The following is a 22,611-nucleotide window of genomic DNA, read 5'->3' on the forward strand; positions in this document are numbered from 1 at the left end:
CCGACATTATGCTCATTTTGCTGTGACCCAATTAAACCTCCTCCACTTCTAAAGCTTTTGGTGATGTAATGTTTACATGAATGTTCAGGAGGGAGGTTTAACACCATTACCACGACATTGCTCATACATCTGAATCGACATGATTTAAATAAAACACAAGTTCACCAATAGGTCATTTTTTTTCTTTTAGATTCTTTATTTAATCAATGTTACATTAAACTAACATAAATAAAATTTTTATGAACAAAAGGCACACAGTTCAAATATAAACAAAGAGAACGTCTGTACAGTTTGTCACATGTCTACTGTCTCAGAGAGAGAGAGCGGTCCAAGAGAGATGAGTTTCAGGGGGGTTTGTTGACAAGATGCTACAGCGCTGCCGCCGCACTGCCGCAGCACATAGTCTCAGCGTGAAACTGTACACTCTTCAATCCACCCCGCGAGGGACTTAAGCGGTGGGCGCGAAGGCAAAAATGGCCAACCGGAAACAGCACTGGCTTCATGTGAAACTTCTGCATGGGGTTTTACAATATGTGGATGTCCATTTGTAAAAGCTCCCACTGAAACTCATGTCCGTTGTCTGTTTGAAGAGGCCACAAGATTCATGTCCACTAAAGTAAAAGATTCAAACACGCAGCACATAGACTTGGAAAAATAAAAACGTATGGGTCGGAGGCTGGGTAAACACTCACTATTATGATTTTTGTAAGAGATTGACAGGAGTCAGTGTCGCCATGGTTTCTCTATGGAAGCGTTTGATTGGTTGGTTGCTGCTTCCTCATAATAATAATATGGCCAGCTGGTCATTCACAGTACTGGCAGGACGCTAACTGTCTACTACAGCGTTTGTCCTGATGTGGAGTTCATATACAGCCATACGACTAAATGATAAGAGGACTAGGTTTGGTTTTTCCTGCATCTGCTCCAGATCAATAAGGTAGATAAATCCTTGTGTGTCCCATGATCACCACTACAGGCTCCTGTTCATGCTAGATAACAAAGCGTGGTATATGAGTCCAGTCAAGTCTGTTGTTATCCCAGCTGTTGTCTGCTTGTATCCACTTCTGAACGCTGGATGAAACAGTCCTTTGCTAGTCCAGTTCTTTCCAGTTTAATCCGGTCTGGACCAGTCTGTTGTTCCTTACTGCAGTCCAGTCTGGTTGGATCCAGTTGACTTGCAGACCTAAACCACTGAGTATTTGCAAACATGTCTGAAACGGCTTTAACCTGTTTAGAGCGGCAGATGGGTGAAGTTCAGTTGGTTGAAGCAACGGCCATGATCTAAATTTCCGTTCCTCTCCATCTGAAGTGGAAAACTCCACCCATCTCGCACCTCGACAGACTACATGAGCAACGTATGTGCAAATACAGACAGATCCAGGTCTGATCCAGGGCTTAGATGGCGACAGTGCTGGGTACCTCCTCATAGTGAATGATAAAGTAAGGATAGCTCTGGTCGTCGTTGAAGATGACATAGATCTGGGGGTCCACCCAGTTGTCCACACAGGAGTCGAAAAGGTCACTGGAGGGGTCACGAGGGTTGATGGGCGGAGGTCGCCGCATGGAGGGGTTTCCTACAGTTAACCTGCATAAACACAGAGGAGAGGCACAGGGTTAGGACTTTAAAAGAGAAGACACTACACTTGAATGTCCGAACTAAAATGCCTGATTAACACCTCAATGTGAGCTTTGTTCTCTTTGAACCATTTTCTTTCAAGGACTCTGACAAAAGACATGTTGCTGAAGTCAAACAGCCCAAAATCTCAAACTTAACCGGTGAACTTTAACCAAACGATTTTAAAAATGCTGCTAATAGATTTCCATTCAGCTCTGCAACCTTGGAGCCACACAAGAATGAATAATCATCTCAATGTGTATGTGTACGAAATGAGCCAGTGCATTGTAACCAGTTTGTCTTTCTTCACTTAGATATTCACGTCAAGCTCTAAAGACCAGTAATCCATCAATCTTTGTTCCGTTTCCTCTTGGGTCATAAATAAAACATGAAAATAAGAATCTTTACAGAGAAAGGCAGTGACCTTAAAGAGTCTGTGTGCCGGATATGGTTTCAGACAGGAAAGCTGACCACACTGTACAGATAACTTGCTCAGGTCTGGAAGTAACGTCTCTGTCTGTGCCGCGGGACAGATTAAACACAGGTCTGGTGTTGGGGGGAGGGAGGAGAGTATGTATGGTGTCTTTCCAAACCACAACACCATCCTCTGGGTGAGCAGACTCCCTGCCGCAGCCTGTGATGAATGATGGAATCAGCCAAATCAGCTGTTTTACATGAGTGGCTCTCGATTTGACTTGGCATTTTAAGGAATGGGGGTAGTATGGTGTACAGCATGGCTGAACAATGGTTTATGGAAAAGAACCTCACGATTTCCATGACCCAAATTAATGCTGGTGTGTGCTGGAAATTTAATTTGACAGGGCGAGATAGTGATAGGGTCAGAAGCAGAGGGATGTGTTGGATGGAACATACTTGTCAATGTAAAGGCCCCATGTTTGAAGAAACACCGCAAAAGTGCCCTCTTGGATGCCCCTATTGTAGCTAAAACCTGATTAAATGCCCGCTAATGTGCCCTTTCTGCAAACTGGTGCCCCACCACATACAGCCCCTGCCCCTCAAACGTCCACCACTAAAACCCCAATAAACCTCAATTTTGCATTTACCAAACTGTTTCACTTCCTGCTAACACTCGAGCACGATGTAATAGCTAAGATTAAGGCTGCAACTAACAATTATTTTTTCATTATGAATTAATCTGCTGCTTATTTTCAACATTAATCGCTTAATTGTTTCATGCATAAAATGTCCAAAAAAAAGTGAAAAATGTTCAAGTGACGTCTTCAAATTGCTTAATTTGTCCAACAAACAGTACAAAACCAAAGACTCTTCATGTACTATCATGAATGACTAAGAAAAGCAGCAAATCCTTACATTTAGGAAGCTGGAAGCAGAAAATATTTGCATTTATGCTTAAAAAAAGACTAAAAGAATAAATTTGTTTTGAAGCAATTGGAAATCCATTAATTCACTTATCGTTGCAGCTCTAGCTGAGACATACGACTGACACTGACACTCAATCCCTCATATAGTGTGTTTTTTTGGCAGTGTTCAAGTTTCAAGAAGCAAGAGCTGTGAAAAATCCCATCCATCACCACAGAGATGAGAAATGTTCCCACTATCAACTTGTTAACTGCGGCACCCACACACACCTGCCAGTGAGGACTTTGGCCAGGAACATGCAGTGGACTCCTTTGGGCGAGCGCTTGGAGAAGTTGTGGGAGTAGACGGCCTTGCGGGCGAAGTAGGATCCCTGGCCGAACATGGTGGCATGTTTGCCACAGACTCGGGGGTCGAAGTTGTGCTTGCAGATGCCCTCCACCACGTCGGCCGAGGTGCCGTGGAAGAGGTGGCGCTCGCTCAGCAGCCGGTCCATCTCCGACATACGCCGGGACATGTACTCCTTCTTCCTGTTAGAGCAGAGAGAGGCGGGAGGTCAGATGGGATTTGTTGATGAAAAAATAACTGCTTCAGTGCTTATTTTTTTCCTAACTTTACTTGACAACATATAATAGAATAAACAAAACACCCCTCTGTGCTGTTCATCCTTTATGTGAATATGCTGATACACTAAGACAGATCATCTCTAAGGTAATAAATGAGTAAACAGCTGCTGTTTCTATTCAAAGGCTGTGATCACAGCCGCACTTGCTCTGAACCTTGGTAAGAACATCGGGCCTAATCCGTTTTCTTGAGCAACACACACGCACGCACACACACACACACTCTCAGCTCGTTTGATGGACTGAGCGGATCAATCAGGCATGCAGAGGCGAAAGCGTTTCAGAGACAGAGAGGCTGTGACCCAGCCATGACCTCCTGCGACCCTGCAGCTTGTGACCTGACACAGACCGACATTCGCTGCATGCATCCAAGCACACACTCACACACACACACACACACACACACACATGCAAACACACACCTCAATCTCCCGCCATACAATTTGCTCCAAAATTTTAAGATGAAGCTGCTCAACACACAAACACGCAAACACGTACTTATGGTTTCCCTGTCACGACCCGAGTGTGGGAAGACGACATCAACTGACATTCACAGGGGGCATCACTTTCAGAGTCAGCGACACGTACACACACGCAGAAACACACAATACACACAGTGTCAGTCATTGTGAAACCGTGCGGTACCAGTCAGTGTGGGAGAGTTTAACTGTCACAGCTGATAGGACCTGCCTTGCTCTAACCACAGTGGTTAGCCTGCTGTGTTCGCGAGAGGAACATCCTCATCACCAAACAGCTCTCTGTCCTCCGTGTTCTCACACCACTGCCGTCCCACACAGCTGGTACCATTCGGCCTATTTTCTCTTTTTTTCTTCCTCCTTTCATGTTGTTTCTCACCCACCCTGTGTTTGTGTTCTGTCTGCAACAAAATGTGCAGCTGTGTCTTCTGAAATACTCTCGAGTTCAGCGACAGAAATGTAGATAAAGAGGTGAATTTTGTGCCGCAACAGCAAAATACGGAAAAACCACGACAAAAGAGGATTTAAGACAAGGGAGACTGCACCACTTTGTGTCCATCATGTTAAATAAATATAGATATGAAAGACTTTCTGCGCTTCTAATCTAATTAGGTCTCCAAGTGTGGTCAAATCTCTCTCGACTGTGGGAACAAATTACTATCAACTGTGCTAAATCCACCACTTAAACTCATAACACTCTCATGACATAGTAGCTGCTGATCATTTCAGCAGATTTATGTTCAATAGAGCAACCACAAGTGCGTCAAAGTCGAACGCCGCAGCTGCACCACACAGCATGCAAAGGAAAAAAATTGAAGGCACTGAAACCTGTCGACAGTGAACTTTCTGACCCTGACAAAAATGATTCTGTTTCCTTAAAACAGTGTCTGATTGGTTATGATTACTGGAAATGACTTGTTAGGTTAGATTTGCGGTTAGACGGATTGATAATATCTCCAGCAGAGAGGAAGTGCTTAAAAAAAGTGTCGAATAAAATGTTTGCGCTCCTCGTCTCACCTCTTGTACTTCTCCCAGAGGAAGGGGTTCTGCACACGCTGGATCTTGATGATCCTGAACTTAGTCTCCGAAACTGTCTTGTGGAAAAGGCTGTACACCGTCCGGTAGCTGCGGTCTTCACGTGAGACCGGTACCTGCAGGAAGTCCTGGCTCGTCATCATGGGCAACCACGTTTCCGGAAAGAGGCTGGGTGGGTTGGTGGTCGTCGGCGAGAGGGGATGTGACGTGGAGAGATCCATGGATGAGGAGGAGGAGGATGAGGAAGAGGAGGAGGAACAGGGGAGGGGAGATGAAGAGAGGCCGCCCAAAGTCCTAAAAGGAGAAATGAGATATGTGGTTAGAAAATTACAATTGACTTTTCTTTTTTTTGTTTTAAACTTTGTACTTATAGATAGTTGAACTGAAATACATACACACACTCACAAAGTACATTTACTGTATATAAAACAGTAAACACACTCGTAACCTGTTCCTTACAGCTGTATTTTTGTAGTGCTTTGACCTAAATGTGGTAGTGCTTTATTTTACGGGGCTCATAGTTTCCTTCAGTTTCCTAGACAGGAAATGAGATGGAACTGTAAATTCAAAGGACGGTTCCTGCAGGAACTATTTAATGTAGCGCTAATGAAAGGGGAAACTCTTAAGTGACTGCTCGACAGGACAGCCGACATGCAAAAATGTGAAACGTGTCCGCTGCAATGGGGTCCAAAAGTCTAAGACCAAATTGAAATTTGCCGTTTGAGGATTCAGAAAGTCATGGCTAGACTAAATGTTTCTATGAGGGAAGGCATGAACTGTAGGTCTGAAATGCTCTGCAAAAAACTGCATCAGACACAAAGTGACCACACTATCAGAAGATCAATACTCCAAGCTTTGTTCACCGAGAGACAGCTAGAAAAACAACTTGAGGTCATGCACTTTTGGCAGAAAGTATGATAAACCACAGTGTTAGTATCTTATTTATCATTCTACTGCTCAACTCTGGTAGCACATAAACACAATAATTCGAGGGATAGTACCCCAAAAGATAAATAAATAATAAATGAAAACTATGGAGATATGCAGCCTAATACAACAACAACAACAACAACAACAACAACAAACAAGATCCAGGAAACAACCGTCAATCTGGTTTCAGGTGAACTACATATTAAAATGTATTCTCAGAGCATATAGCCAATTAAACAGAACAACTCAAAAACAAATAGGGGGCAGCGTATCACTAGGTAGTTAGCTCCGTTAGCTGTGCAGCTAGCGGGCTGGACTGGGCCCCAGGGAAGTGTTGGTGTTTATATAACTAGCACATTTGGGATAATGAGACCGGGAGCACACATTTATAGTAGGAGCTTCATAATAAGGCTAATGAAAGCATGTGTTTCCAAAGTGTTTCCACTCAATGCCGCATCCTAACGTCAAACAAACCCGCTGCGATGAACCTTCCGAAATCATCGCTCTCCAACTGTCAACAATGACATCACAGCGCTGCTGAGTGGAGTGGAGGAGCTCCACAGCAGCCGCCAGCCGTCAGCAACCAAACAAAACAGCAGGGCTGCGCGACAATGAAACCCAGACACCAAACAAGACGACAGGGAGGCAGAGCGAGGGAGAGACAGGAATGAGAACAAGAGAGAGGGAGGATGAAAATGCCAATTGCTGAGCTGTCATGAAAGTGACAAAAAAAACTATTGTGTCTGGCATCTAAGTCAGTTACAGTGGTTGGGCTGTCAAGTTATCGCTCTGTAAGTGTAAATGCTGTTAGCCCTATCAGCCATAAGAGAGACTGTGTGTGTGTGTGCTGTCAAGAGACTGTGATCAGTGTGACATTTTTTTTTCCTTTCTCATCTCTTTTCTCTCTCTCTTATCTTGTCTCTCCGGTCCCGATCTCTCCCCGCAATCGATGTCTCTATTCCCCGTGCGCTTTGAAGAGATCACAGACAGCCTGCTGCAGAAAACAAGTGTCAAATGAAAAGGGACAGATAACAAGAGAGTGACGGAGTTGAGGGGAGGAAGAGTCAAAAAGGAGAGAAGATTGGGACGGATAACAAGGGAAGGAGGGAGGAGACGCCTGAAAATAACATCATGGGGATAGAGAGATGAGAGAGGGAGAGGGAGAGTGCCAATTGAGCTAATGACCCCAAACTCTTAGCCTAGCACAGATTGTTCCTGATACACACACACTGAGGACACTCGTTGACTTGCTTTCAAAATACTAAATTCAACCAAAAAAACAAGCGTGAACGCAAAAAATTTTACACTCCGCCTGCTTTTTCTCATCACAATGTGACTGTGTGATCATATTCTTGTGATTCACTGAAGCGCGCACACAACAAACGGAAGAAAAAGTCCCAGGAACAAATCCCTCGATCCAAATTCCAGCTCCCCACAGTCACATTTCACACTCCTTCATTCACCAGCTCCACTCTGCTGTGCAGCCAGTCTGGAAACCATTTAGCCCTCTCTCACTTCCTCCCCGACTCGGCTTGTCTCCTTTCTCTCCTCCGTCTCCCTCTTCCTCTGTCTAATTTTCTCTCTCTCTCGCTTTCCTTCCTCCATCCCCTGCTCTCCATTTTGTCCTCTCATGACTGTCGAGCCCCCGGTGCAGGAACAGCTCGTGCTAGCGTTCTGTCTGTGTGGGACACTGGCAGGACACCGCGGCGGCAGCCTGCTCAGCAAAGGAAGTGAAACATTCTGCAAATGGGGTGAGATGACTCCACTCGTTTCCAATCTGGTATCACTTGTTTCAGGGATATCACTGAGGCGAGTGCAGCGGGGCCAATCGCTTCACTGCTTTAAATAAAATAGCAGCTGAAAGATGAAAAGTCCTTAAATTATGTTCTGTCTTCCAGAAAAGACATATCTCATCTTGTTCATAGATTTTCTCACTAGTCATGAGAAAAAGAAGATGTAAGACCAATTTCTATCACTTCAGTGGATATTTCTTGAGTTGTGGGACCTGCCGGATGCATATTTCCTCTGTCCCCTGTCTCATCTGTCCTCATTTGCCTCATTATCTCATTTTCCGTCTGTCTGGCTCAAGCCCACTTCGCCCTGCACATGACGGCTCCTGTGTCCCGGTGACTCTGTCTGATTTGCCAAAAAATCTGAAGTATTAATGTGGGCTTCAAGTTCAGCTGAGGCTGCCAGTGTGGAACGGATTAAAGGTGACTGTGGCGTTCAGAGGCTTTTGAGTATTCAGCCCTGACTGCGACATTAGCATTGTGTACGGACCTCTGTGTGCCTGCCAGTCTCCAAACAGATACTCGCAGAACACAGAGAGCCACGGGAGACAGTGTATCTCATACTGAAGAGCCAACTTTGTGTGTGTGTGTGTTCCTGTGGATGTGTTTCCAGGCACTTAAAGTCGAGGACTTTGTTCTAATAGTCAATGAAGCTTCATATCCGAAATACAAAATGTTCTCTAACAAGGTTGAGATCTGAGAGCCGAACAATCTGCGAGGCTCTGCCAGAGAGTACAACGGGAACCAGAGGAGGGAGTAAAAGACAAAGAGAGACTATCAATCAAGTGAATGACTTTTACCTCTCGACTGAGGACTGACTGTCCTGACACTTTGCCTTACCGGTAATTGGCTACAATTATTGCCGATCAGAATGTTCTGTTATTCTTCGTAGACAGTCCCTTTCAAACGTGCAACACAACCCCGAACTTATCGAGACATTTCCCAGCAGGAGCTAGGGACGAAAATGTCCAAATCAGTCCAACATCGACAACATCAAATAACACAATGTTTCTGATCAAATAATTTAACATTGATATGGTAGCAATACTGTAGGGACGATGACTATTTTGTGATAATATATCGCTTTACTGTAACGCAGCCTTTAAAACCAGGAAAACACAACATATATGCCATATCACAACATGGCGATATCCTTAATCCAAGCTGATGTATAGTCTCATATCGTAATAATGATATCACATCGACATGTTGCTCAGCGAGTGAGTGGGCTGTTTATATAAAAGACTTGCTGAGGATAATATACTGCTCAGAAACAATAGTTTTGGCAACCAGATCACATCAACAACACCAAGACAATTAGCTTATTGGTCAGCTCATTCCTTTATTTGATGGGATTATTGGCAGAAACAAGAGACTACGGCCCAACGTCAGCACACTAACAAGCTCACAACAACAACGGTAGCATGAAGATGTTTAGTAAATAAAATGTTTACCATGTTCATCATCTTAGCGTGTTGGAATGCAATTTTTTTACTAATTAGCAGGCATTCAATCATAAACCAAAGAACTGGACAAATCAAAACTTTGTACTAAATCAAAAATCAGACGATCACCAAAGATTACAGTTTATCCTGAGGGGGATATGAACAGTGATCCAAAATTTCAAAGCAATTCATCCAAAAACTGACAGACTATTACTGTCCCTAGAGCCGTCACGCTAGCATAGCTAAAACAACAAAAACTCAGGATCATAACATCCAGGCTGGGGGTCTATTTGTCAGTTCACCTCAAGAGCAGAGGGGAACAAGGATGTCTTGAATGTCTTTACTTACTGTAGGTGGGGTGTTAGCATCACGGAGGACATGAACATGGGCCGCTTCTTGATCTGACGCCTGAACCCGAAGACCGCGTTCTGCTGGAAGCCCTCCCTGATGTTGAGGATATATTGGTTCTGGAGCGTAATGAATCGCACCTCCTTAAGACCCCTTGAACTTGCCTCCTCTATGAGCTTCACCACCGGCTGTGGAGGAGCAGAAAGGTAGAAAAGGAAGGGGTGGACAAAGACATGAAGAAGAGTTTAGACTCAACATCCGACTGTTCCGCATTTCCATTCATCGGAGGAAGGAGGAAGGGAGAGCTTGGAGAGGGGAAATGTCTGTGAGGTGTGGTGCAATCTATTGATAACAAAAAGCTAAGCTGGTAATGAGTTTCATCATGAGACACAAGCTCACACGGACAGAAACAAGTCAATCTTTACTGATTTGGTGAAATAAATTGCAATGGTGTTTAGAGGTGTTTAGGTGTGTACAAGCGTGTGTGTGCGTGTCTAAATCGATCCCATCACAGTGGCGAGACAATCGATTGGTGTGGGCAGAGTTAATGTGTCTGGCCTCATGTTCATAGAGCGTGCACTCAAACAAACACACACACATACGTGCACCCAGTGGCTCACCTCGGAGTATTCCCTCCAGCCAAAGTTGTCTCTGCAGTAGTACTTCCACACTGTGTGACAGCTGGGGTTGGGGTGTGGGTTCGTTGTGGGGATGGGTAGAGGGCTGGCTGGGGTGGTCAGTCGTCGGACGCCGTCGAACTCCAGGTCACACACTCGCATTGCTCCGAAGTCTAGGGAAAACACTCGACCCCTGGAACACAGATTGGAAATCGTTGTGAATATAATAACTAACCACTGCAGCCAGCGTGAAATAACATATTACACAGTCAGACGGTCGGATAGCATGTGGCTGTGGCACGATGACCTTGTTGTTAAATGGTTACAGCCGCATGTCTGGTCATGTGGCTGCTGATTAAACCTTAATTTAACCCGAGTGCCCTGGAGCAAGACGACCAAACCTCTAATTGCTCACTCAGTAAGAGTCACACAGGATGACAGTAACTGACGACTGATGACTTTCATGCCACATATTAACATGCAGAGAATACAGGCAAAGAAGACATGTATGATCAAAACAGTATATTTACACTAGGGCTGCAATATACTTGCAAAGTATTTTCATTGTTGATTAATCTGTTATTATTTTTTTAAACAACCGATTGGTGGTTTGGTCATTAAATGTCAGAAAAGGGTGTAATGATTACAGTAACTGATGATTCACGTTGCAATATGTAATAAGTTTAGCCAAAAACATTCAAACATTAACTAAAATGACCAACAATCTGAATGAGAGTTCTGATGTTATAACATCAACAAAGTTAGCATGCTAACCGGTTAGCCACATCCCATCCTAGTCTAAAGCTCCTGTGCAAGTGATGTAAACACCAACACTCCCCTGGTTCTCCAAACTCCCAGTCCAGACTGCTAACTACACGGCTAACTGAGCTTACTTGCTAATGGCAGCTACAGTTAGCAGCTTATGCTAAGCTAAGCTAACCAGCTGCTGGTTGTAGCTTCACATTTAGCGTCGGACAAGAGAGTGGTATCAATCTTCTCATGTAACTCTTGGCAAGTAAGTGAATAAGCAAATTTACCAAAATGTCAAACTGCTTTCCATTTTTGTGGTGTTGACATTTACGCTACAGATCATTGATGCTGTAACATGTTTAAATGTTAACATCTGGTAAGCAAATAAATGGTGGAAACATAATGTAATCATGTACATACAACCTCCCTTAACCCCTCTCTGTCTCGACAAGCGGGGTCAAAATCCCATTGTCTATGTGTGTGTGCATCAGTCTCTCTACATTAGTCGTCCATAGGGCCTCTGGCAAATCCTTTCTGGGTCAGACATACCACTCACATAAATGTGGGCATCATACATTGGCACGCTATGCCATGGACTGCAGACAGACAGAGAGGGCGAAAAACACACACACACACACACATACATTCACACCAAATACACACAGAGAGACATGCAAACTTTGAAAGACAGCCACATGGCCAAATCACACAAAAACATGCACCCAGCCTGATGGTGTTAATGGGTTCATTGATTTTTGCTGGGAAACTAATTGGATGTAATGTCAAAGGTTAGACGCGGGTGAGTGTGTGTCTGTCTGCAAACGTGTGTGTGTAAAGCAGGTTGTGTTCTGCCTCAGGTTTGTTCTAAATAAAGCACATTAAATTAAAGCCTTTAGATGTTTCCCATCTAAAACACAGACAAGCTGAGAGGAAGTGCAATGAATTATTAGTTCAGCGGCCGCGAGAAGCGAAAACCTCATATCAAGTATTCAGTTTCATCTACTGTAATTACAATTACCGGTCACTGGGGTCACAGGCACACGTGCACATGGCAGTTTCGGTCAGGAAGGTGCTGATAATAGCTGCTGAGTCATTTTTTAAGAAACATAAACGCACATGGATACAGATACTAATTATATACAGTATATTTAAAGACTGTTTCTGCTAAGTCATGGGGTGACTGCATTTGTGTAAGAGGAAGTGAAATAGGAATTCATTCACTGAACACGTGCAGAAACAAAACAGCAACTAAGGAATGAGTCAGTCATTATCAGATCACCCTGTTATCAGTGAAGCGCGGCAGATATATTGCGCAAATGTAGGTTTCCGGTACCGTGATTAGGCCTTCATTCTTATTTCAGTAATGGATCACGACCTATGAAATTTTTTCTAAACTGCATTCAGGCATTCGGGTGAACACAAAAGTGTGTTTCCATTTCATACAAAAGAAACAGAGAATGAAATTTGAATACAAAGGCAGAGAAACAGATGAGAAAGGATGATGGCGGCGGAAACAAATTAACTGTGAAAACAGTAGATCCTTTATTTCACCTCTGGTCAGCCCTGTTCTTTCCTGCTCTCTTTGTTTTCTTAATTTCTCCTCACTTTGTTCTCTCGTCTCTGTGCTCTGTTCTCTGTTTCACTGTTTCTTTATGTCTCTCCACAGATCTCTGTTCTCTGTACTTTGTCTGAAACAGGAGGCTGGTTGCACCTGCATGGCCTGCTCTCTCTTTCACTGTCTCAAAGCACAGAACACTTTCTGCCTGCAACAGTATGTTATGATCACAAGGGCTTCTGCGTGTGTGAACTTGAGAGCGTCGTACGATGCACACACACACATATTCTGGTTTTATTATAAGGAAGTTAAGTTTAACTGTGTCACATTTACAGGCAGCCTCTGAGCCTCTCTCTCTCTGACACACTCAGATGAAGACGGGTCTCCAGAGAGGTCAGTCCTTTTTTCCCTACCCTCGCTCCCAGACTAGTTTGTGCCGTTCTAAAAATAAAATTCCGCCGGTTAAATTAAGTGCACTGAGATTCTGTGCTTTCACAGCGAGGCCAATCAAAAGTTGGAGAAAGACACGAGGCACACCCACCCTGGCACGGTCAACACTTTTCAAGACCGTGCTTGAAATGTTGGACCGCTCCGAGCTTTGTGCGAAGGTTCACACATGCAACGGAAAATGCAAATCTAAAAGAGAAGGTTCGAAGCTGTGTATTTTGGTCTTCCAGGAAAAAAAGACTGCAAAGCGCTGACTAGGGAGGGGTGTTTGTATGCTAAAGGTGAAAGAAGAAGGCCCTTGAGCGAAGCACGTGGCGCTGAAAATGCACCAAAACCTGCTCTGTTCTTGTAGCGCGCAGCTCCCAGGTGTGAGTGTGTGGATCAGAGCAGAAAAAAAAAATAGAGACACCATGTTCAGCCAAACATTCCCCTGGATAAATAAAGGTTAAGAAAGCTCCCTGCACTGTCAAAATGGCTGTTAATCCCTTACACTGCCTTCAGCACACACACACAAACACACGCACAACTTTGAACTTTCTCACGGCTGCACACACAAGGACCCACATACCAGCATCAGTCATGCTATTGTGAACGTCACAGGCTAGAAAAAAGAAAGAAAAAACATGTACGCACGCCACGCACACATTCATTCAACAGATTAACACACACACACACACACACACACACACATACACACACGTGCACGCAATCTTCACCCAGTCAAGCCTTGATAAGTCAGTCAGTCAACCAAGTCTGCTGACGAAGGCTTCTCCCTCTCTCACACACACACACACCACCTTGATGTCATAGGTAAGTGTTATTTCCTCATGTTCACTAGCTATTCACTTTCTAGTTATCTGTTTAAATGTGCTTCATTTGATTTCTGTTTTTTTGGCTCTTAGACAAATAACACGAAGCCAACCACACACACAAGCACACACACACATGGAGCGAGAACAGGAAGAAATGTACTCTGTCGTCTCCTGCACGTCCTGGATTGTTCCTTGTTAAGAGTGTGTCTCTGTCCTCCTCTGTAGCAGGTCATTAAGCTCATAGTTCAGGGTGTCCTCGCTCTCGGTCCTTTGAACCTCTCTTTGAAATTCTAAAACTCTACCCCGGGCAGAAAGCGTGAAATAAACAGGGCGAGGGGAAGATATAAATGAGTTTGACATTAAAAATAACACGAATGATCTGATCGGAAAAAAGAGGAGAAAAACAAGCACACACACATTTCCACGTCTCTCACACCTATTTAGGGACAATTGAGGAATGAAAAAGAGATACAAAGAGAGAGAAAGAGGAGTGACAAAAGGAAAGGTGGAGGTAAAGGCAGACTCTGAGTAATAAAGGCAGAGCGACCCTGACCTCGCCCCACTGATTCATGGCATGGGCTGTCTGACACACACACACACACACACACACACACACACACACACACACACACACACACACACACACACACACACACACACACACACACACACACACACACACACACACACAAGAGTGAACACACACGGTCTGATTATCTTGACACCACCTCTTCTTTCACACACGCACAATCAGCACATGCAAAGAAGCCCTCTCAGACACAACCATCCTTGATTTTCTTTGATTGGTGACACAATAAGGGGGTGTTGGCATCCTCCACGCCGCACACACCAATGACTTTGCTCACACACACGCACCTTGGTGTCAGGTCGCTCTGCCCTCGGTGTCCGGTGACTTTTTATGTCAGTTAATGACGAGCAAGGCTTTTATCACCTGGCCGACAAAAGAGTCTCTCGCTCTCTCACACACAAATGAAAAATGGGTGCTTTGTCATGGTTACGCAGATGTTTTTCTTACGCAGATATTACTGGGAGCGGGCCCAACTATAGGAGATTTGGTTTTCCTGTAAATAACAGACAGATCACGTAATAGTCTTTAAATCAGCTGAGGAGCATTAGATGTTTTCTTATATTTTCTCCCCCTCACACACACACGCACACGACAGCACAGCATGGATAAATCTGTTAGCAAAGCAAGTGTACAGCCGAAGATTATCACGGTATAACTTTTAGAAGCGATGACTGCGACATTCCTTCTTACTGCTGAGTTCATGACTAAGGCGGATTAGCCAGACTTCCATTCCTGCTTATCATATGGATGGGATTAACCTGTGCTATGGATCATACACACATGGGAACAGCTCGGCACAGAACACACACTCACATACGTATTACAAAAGGCCATGCAGGACAAAGTCAGATGCAGGCACACACACACACACACACAGGAAAAAATCCCATCCACTCCCTCTCTTCCGCACACACACAGGGCAGGAGGCAAAACAGGCCTGTGTTGCCATACCGACAGAAGAGCTTGTTAAGTCATCTGCTGCTCTTTAGATCGCTAACGATGTTATCATTTGGCTGTGGTTACCACAGTGATGCCTGCGCCCGGTTGGTGTGTACTTGCGCGCATGAAAAGACAGGCTGGGTTCTCTAAAGAAAAGTATCAAAAGAGCTCACACACACACACCCAGTGCAACACAAAGCTTCGGGTAAATGACTGAACCGGGCGCTGAATAGCCAGAACAGTGTGAACAGTGCTCAGTTTACTGACTTTCACGTCTGTCATCTCATCACCCGATAGGCTGCTCGGCTCTTAGAGCACCAAAGCCAACGGTGCGTTTACCCAGCGTCAACACATCAACGAAACACACAAATTAATAACATTCACGTCCACTAGAGGCAGGTCACCACCTTATTGCAGTTGTAGCCTGTGGTGCTGGATTAGACCAGGGCAACAATAGAATAAAGCTCTTTTTCAAACCAGGAATTAGCCTGTGTTTACTTCCTGTAGATGAACTGCTACAAAACCCCTACAACCCTGCCTGTGTGTCTCAGGAATGGAAATGTTATACGTCATGTTAAATGTTTTACATTGTGTATTCACTCCACTGTTCTCAAACAGTCAAACCTGTTTTTAGGGTCAGGGTTACAAAAACTTCTTATACACATTCTTGGGTTGAGCGTTACGCCTCGAGCGCTTCACAAAAAATGTCACTCCAGAAGAGGCAACAGGGAGGATTATGATAAAGCACAGCCACGATGAGAATTGTATTTCGGAGCTACGTCCTTACTGGTGACATTTAAAACTGGGTGACGGTGCCTGGGATGATATAATTAAGTGATTATCTAGCTTGTGAGAAAAGTTGGCCGTGTGTCAAGAGGCTTCAAAAGCTAATTATCAGATCAAATGTGTGAGTCGGACTCAACTTGTAGAAAATCAAAAGAAAGATCTCGATTATCTTGTGTGCTAATCAAGCCAAGAAACAAATACAGATATCTGTGCTGCGTAAAATGTTTTGTGCACGTTACAAACTAAATTACTTCTGCTCAATACTGTCACAGCCGCAACGAACGATTTCATTGTTGATTAACCTGTTTCTTGATTAACTGATTGGTTGATTTTTGTCTGCAATTTGTAAGAACTGGCATCCTGTTGAATTCAAATCAAACCAAAGAGGGAGCAGTATATCGCAGGAATAACCAACTGCTGCTTACTATATCTACCATTAGCTAGTTAGCTCAGTTAGCGGTGCATCTAGCAGTCCAGTCTGGAAGCTTTGAGCACCAGGGGAGTGTCGGTGTTTCCACCGCTACCACAGGAGCTTCGGCCAGAAAAAGGTTGGCGATTAATTTAAGAGTTGACAACTAATCGAATGATTGTTGCAGCTCTATTCAATATAAAGGAATATAATCATTTAAATCACAATAATGACAACAAATGCATCTCAAACATACTGGTGCAATTATTGCGGTGTTTCTAGTTTCTACTGGAGTTTCAGGCAAGTGTGCCAGATGGTCCTGTCTGACTGTGTGAGAGCGTAACACACTCAAAAGGTGTCTGAAGAATTTGGGTTGACACCACCAGGTGCATATCCTGTTTGTGGAGCAATATGCACTTTGCATAGAGTTTCAGTTGAAAACATGAGTCAACAAGTCAAACATGAAGACACATACAGATCTCTGAGCACACAAGCAAAACTGTGTGTGCGTGACACACATACATATAAACAAAGAGAAAACACGCGTGGTCGCTCAACGGACTCGGTTAATCATGAACCACGAGTTGATGTGATGGACGTGGTAGATAGTTCAGGATGATAACGCTGTGTCATTGACGTGACTATGAGAGTGTTCATATCTGCTGATTACATTAACACATCGCTAAACATAAAATAGTTAATGTGCTGCATTTTACAACTTAAATTGCTTTAAAGACAATAAAATTAAATAGTGAAACAACAACTCTAACCCTAATGCAACTGCAAATGGTATGACATTAAAGGTGAAATATGTAAGAATTAACCACCTTTACAATTCATACTCCAAAAAATAGGGAGATATTACCAGAGAAACCGCTAACTGCTGCTAACTGAAGCTGCTGTTAGCTAGTTAGCTCAGTTAGCCATGCAGTAAGCGGTCCAGACTGGGAGGTCGGAGAGGTTTAATGGAGAAAATATCTTTGACATATCATCAAATCTGCAATGTCTTCACATTCTGTCAATATGCGATGCTAAACATTGCCTCTTATCGTTAACTTGTGTGATGCGTACTAAATATCTTTGGGTTTTGGACTGTTGGCCAGACAAAACAAGACTCCTGAAGAAGCCATGGTAGGCTTTATGAAATAGTAAAAAATAATCATTAGTCTTAACAAAACAAAAATACACAAAAAGCAGACTGCTGGCAATATTTTGCAAAATCTTCACTAATATGGTGACATGGGATTAGGGCTGCAACCAATGATTATTTTCATTTTCATGAATAATCATTTTGTCTAAAAGAAAATATCACAAAATGTGTAAAATGCTCATCACAATTTCCAAGAGCGATCTTCAAATTGCTTCTTTTGTTCAATCACTGGTCCAAAATCCAAACACTCTTCATTTACTGTCATAAAATGACAAAGAAAAGCAGCAAATCATTACTTTTAAGAATCTGGAACCAGCAAATGAGTGACATTTTGCTTGAAAATTGACTAAAATTGGAGCTCTACGTGGGACACTGCAATTATCAAGATATGAGGTCCATGCTGAAGGAAGGTGGGACTTGGACATGTGGGCTATAATGGAGGGGACATCTCGAGTCATGTATATCTCTCAACCTGTGTTTCCAAAAAAGTCAATGTAGTGAGCACGGACGTTCCCACTGTGTGTGAATGTGCCTGCATACAGTACGGTTCCACAGGAAGCGCTGCGTGCTCCTTTATGTCACCCCACTGGGGTTTGCCAAGTGCTTGCATGTGTGTGTATCTATGTGGGTGTGTGAGAGAGTGAAAGAGAGGTTTATCTGCTGTCTGCTAAAAGGCGTGCGTGTGAGCACTGCAAGCCACTGAGCTCCTCTGTGCAGCCCATTCGTGTGAGCGTCTGCGTGCCAAGCAGTGCGAGTGTGCGTGTGTGTACACAGTGGTGTGCATGTTTATGACCGAGGGAGGGAGAGAAGCTGCCAAGTGCGTCTGTGTCAGTGACCGCACAAGGCAACTGAGGGTCATTGAAGTTCACAGCTTTGTGCCGTGAGTGCCGTAAAGTCTGGTTTGAACGGCGCTCCGGCCAATCACGGGGTGAGTTTGGGAGCAGGGAAATACAGGAAATAGATAACCAATATCAGGGCTGGGTGATGGAGTGCCGTGTCTACACAAGGGCACGATAGCTGGTAAGATACAGATTAACTAGAAGACACGTCGAGGCCAAAACACACAATCCACACTTTCGCACGTGCATTAATAAGCCACATTTACTGCATTGCGAAGTGTGAAAGTAGCACTCAAACAGGCACATTCACTTGGCTGCAGTCCATCAGCCACACATGCACAGGACAGCTGTAGAGTCACCGTGGTGAGACCAAAGAGGAAGCTCGGGCCGAGGTCTACTGTTTCCAACACGCCAAACCAGAAGTGCTTATCATTCACGAGCAGCCTATCAGCTTACTGCACCATTGTTGCCATGTCAAATATTTGTTAACTCATAGGTACTTGTGACGTGACAACAATGCACCTATCAGTTTACCACACAGTGGCCTTTTCAGCAGGCCTTACAATGTACTGTATCTTTGCAACTTTTTCAATTCACTGAGAGGATTTCTGTCAGAATTTTCTACTTGTTCTCGAGGGACTATTATAAATATCATTTGAGTGTTGTTATCCATAATAAACAGTCGTGATAGAAACCGAAGCTCCCCTGCAAATGCGCATATCACACTTTCAGTTCCTATTCTGAAATGATTGAACCGAAAAGAGTTCACAGATCCAGAACAGAAATACAGAAACACTCTGTAACTGCTTCCCCCAGCAGTAGCTACCTGTTTCTAACCAGAGGACGTACACACAGTATACACACACACACACACACACACTCACTCACACACACAGTACAGGATAACACAGCCTGCAGGTTGCAGCAACCACTGCAGAGGGACACTTACTGAAACTTGAGCCTGACTTGCTCATTGTCCGGGTTGCAGTACAGTCTCTCCAGCTGTTCCTGGGAGTCGTCTGCTATGCTCTGCCACGTCTGACTACTGCTCCTGCGGATCTGCCAGTGGTAGGGCAGGACGGTGTGGTGGTGGGCACAGTCATTGCCATAAACACACTGTCCTTGGAGGAAATCCACACAAATGTCCACCGAGTCCGACTGATGTGTGTGATACTGGAGCTGGGTGAGCAGCTCAAAAACCAGGTCAAGGGAGGCCTCTTCACTTTTATCCTGAAATAGCACTCCTTTGTCAGGCTGCAGGATGAGGGGATGGGGGTCTTGGAGGCTGGAGCAGTCTTTGACTGGAAGGTTTTTAGCCCCAGAGGTTAAGAGGTCATTGCTTTTGATGCCCCCCTCCTGGTGAGGAGCCTGGGGTGCAACTATGGGAGGTATATCCCTGCTGGGGGGCGTTATTGTCACTGGGCTCCCAGCCGCCCTGAGGCCAGGTTTCGGCTGAAAGCACCGGCTGTCGGGGGTCGGATCAGTGATCTTCGGGTGCTCTCCTCGTCGCTCAGTCTCCTCCAGCTCCGCAGTAGTATCGGCTATTTCCAATTCACCGTCCCGGGTCAGCAACCCAGGTACTCCAGCTCCAGCTGTGGCATCGTCAGCAGCTCCTGGGTCTTTGAGACACACCTGGCCCATGCAGTTCTGTTTCACCACGGCCGCAGCGCACAAGGTGCCCGGGGTCCGGCCCGGCTGGTTCCGGGGAACAAACACCCCATCCCCGGACACCAGCGTGTCCGTGCTCAGTAAAGTGGTCAGTATAGGATCCTCCAGGGCGCGGTGAAGGCATTTGGCGTCCAATTTCCTCTGCGTCTTCTTGAAATAAGGTTTCACCAGAGGTATTTTATCCGGGAGCCCCATGATCGGTTCCTACAGCCCGACAGTCCTGAGGGAAAGAGAAAGAAAAGAAACGGGTTGTCATCAAACTTAACACCTATAATCCCCCCAATCTCAGTTTCCAAGGTGAAGTCATCCCGGCGCATAAAGACATGATTAACAGGCTGCCTGGACGCGCAATTATGCCATAAAAATAACCGTGAAAACTCATCTTTCCTTTCCTGGAAAGGAAAAGCCCTCCCCGCTCTGTGTGCTGAAACGAAACCTGTCTAACCTCTCCGACAACAACTACAGGCTGATCCCGTAATGACCCTGCAGATATAACAGGAATAACGCAGCAACAAGCCACCATAATGATCTGCTGACACAGGCACATTATCAGATGAGCCTTTATTGGAGTGTTACAGGAGTGTACAGCCTGTTAGAGTGACTCTGGTTTCAAGAGAGGAGAGACGGGTTCACGGCGCGCCTCGCAGCCAGGAACTGAAGCGGAAAAATATTACCTAATCCCGAGTACAGAGTCAGCAGCCTCAGATTAATCATATGAAGGGAAAGAAAGGGGGGAAAAAACAGGAGGATACACAGATAATCAGTGTATTTGTGCTTTTATTCTGCGGTCTTTTTGGTCTCTTTGCTCACGTCATGCCTGCAATTACAGCTGCGTCTCCGAGCAGGAGCGATAAAATCAGCACTGTAACAAAACCTCTCTCTCCCGGGACCATATATTTTGATCACGGGAGTCCGATACGCGGCCCCTGCCGTCTACGTGCCGCTTACACATCGCTGCCCGAGCAAGTTTGCACGTAGGCTACAGTCTACACACACACACACACACACACACACACACACACACACACACACACAGGCACTGCGGCGGAGCAGCGACAAAAGATAAATTGAGCACCCCGGTTGCTCTTAAACGTCCCCGCGGCTCTACAAGCAGCTCTCCCCCGCTTCACGAGCACTCCTCCGACCCGGACCCGGAGCTGTGCGGGACTTCTCTAAAAGCCTGAACACCGAGGCACTGCAGTAGTCGGCCGGGGTGATTTTTTTTGTGATAGCGCAGCTCTCCCGGAGCGCATTTCAAGCACAGACGGACACCCTCTGACTGCGTTTCTCCGACAAAAACCCTACCTGCGCGATAAAGTCCGCCCCTCTCCCCCCGGTCTCGACACTCTTCGGTGGGTGAAATCCAGTGCGTACATCGGCGGAGCTCCGTATCCAGTCCGGGGATGATAGTATCCGTGTCTGGACTAGGCTGTAGTCCGGTTGGGTATGTCGCGTCCCTCTGCTGCCCCCGCCGCTCTCATGCTCCGTCTCTATTTCATGCTGTCCGCCTCTCTCTTTGTATCCTTCTGCCGGATAGAGAAGCGCAAGAGAAAGCAGCAGACACCGACAAAGAGTGGGGTAGCACAGCTGTGGCGAGAGGACGCTCTGGCTGCCTCCCGGCTCCGCACAGCCAGGCCCCGCCCCGTAACCTGGTCAGGGGCGGGGCTTCGCTCCAGAGACAGAGGGGGAGGGAGGGAGAGGAGAGAGGGAGGGAGACAGGGAGGGGGGGAGAGTGAAAGAGAGAGAGAGAGAGAGAGAGAGAGAGAGAGAGAGTAGTCTGGTGGTGTGCTGAAGAAGCTTCATGGGGGTGTGGGGACCCTCAGGGGCCCTGGAAGTAATAAAGAAGCAACAAAACATGTCATTACTTCATATATCCATGACAGAAAATGTACTTCAGTAAACGTAGTAACACCTCAACATGCAAAAACTCCACTACAAGTAAAAAAAAAAATGTTTTGGACAGTAAAGTACACATGTATCATTATATAATTCAAAATGTGCTTTTAGATTTGCCGGGTTTACCTGTAAGGGCCCCAGGAAAAACAGAGTTGGGCCCCAAGTCATTTTTTATAACGGCCGAGTCAAGTCAAGATGAGTCCAGTATTTGATCTTCATATAGAGAAAGGACACGGTGTAAGTACCTGTCTAACTATGATGTTATTGGCCAACTTTTCTCACCTGCTCAAACAGTATGACAATGAATTCAATATGTTTTGTAACCGTTGATATTTAGGTCAATAAATATCATGTAACCAAAGAGAAAACGCTTTATAAAAGCTCATTTATGTCTTAATTTATTCTCAATCAAAACAAAATCCCTCCCCATCACTTTAAAACAGAGAAATACTGACAGCCAGACCGAAAAAACACTAGAAAAACTAAACAAAAACAAAACATGAACACAGACAAGTTGTTCAAGTCGTTGTCACATGTGTTAAACTTCCAAAGTC

At 45.0% G+C, this 22,611-nt stretch overlaps 1 protein-coding gene across 1 annotated transcript; it reads right to left on the reverse strand.

The window, feature by feature from the left end:
• Positions 1-172: 172 nt before the first annotated feature.
• On the reverse strand, positions 173-21,794 carry tiparp (TCDD-inducible poly(ADP-ribose) polymerase). Its single transcript, XM_084351354.1, has 7 exons — positions 21,467-21,794; positions 19,443-20,381; positions 10,221-10,410; positions 9,601-9,788; positions 5,070-5,381; positions 3,226-3,483; positions 173-1,585 (listed from the first exon to the last, which is right to left on the reverse strand). Exons 2-7 carry the CDS (start codon positions 20,354-20,356, stop codon positions 1,396-1,398), a joined length of 2,052 nt encoding a protein of 683 aa, XP_084207480.1. The 5' UTR covers positions 20,357-20,381; positions 21,467-21,794; the 3' UTR covers positions 173-1,395.
• Positions 21,795-22,611: the final 817 nt, after the last annotated feature.

Source organism: Pagrus pagrus (assembly GCF_965226575.1).
Source record: "Pagrus pagrus genome assembly, chromosome: 4".
Lineage (NCBI taxonomy): Eukaryota > Metazoa > Chordata > Actinopteri > Spariformes > Sparidae > Pagrus > Pagrus pagrus.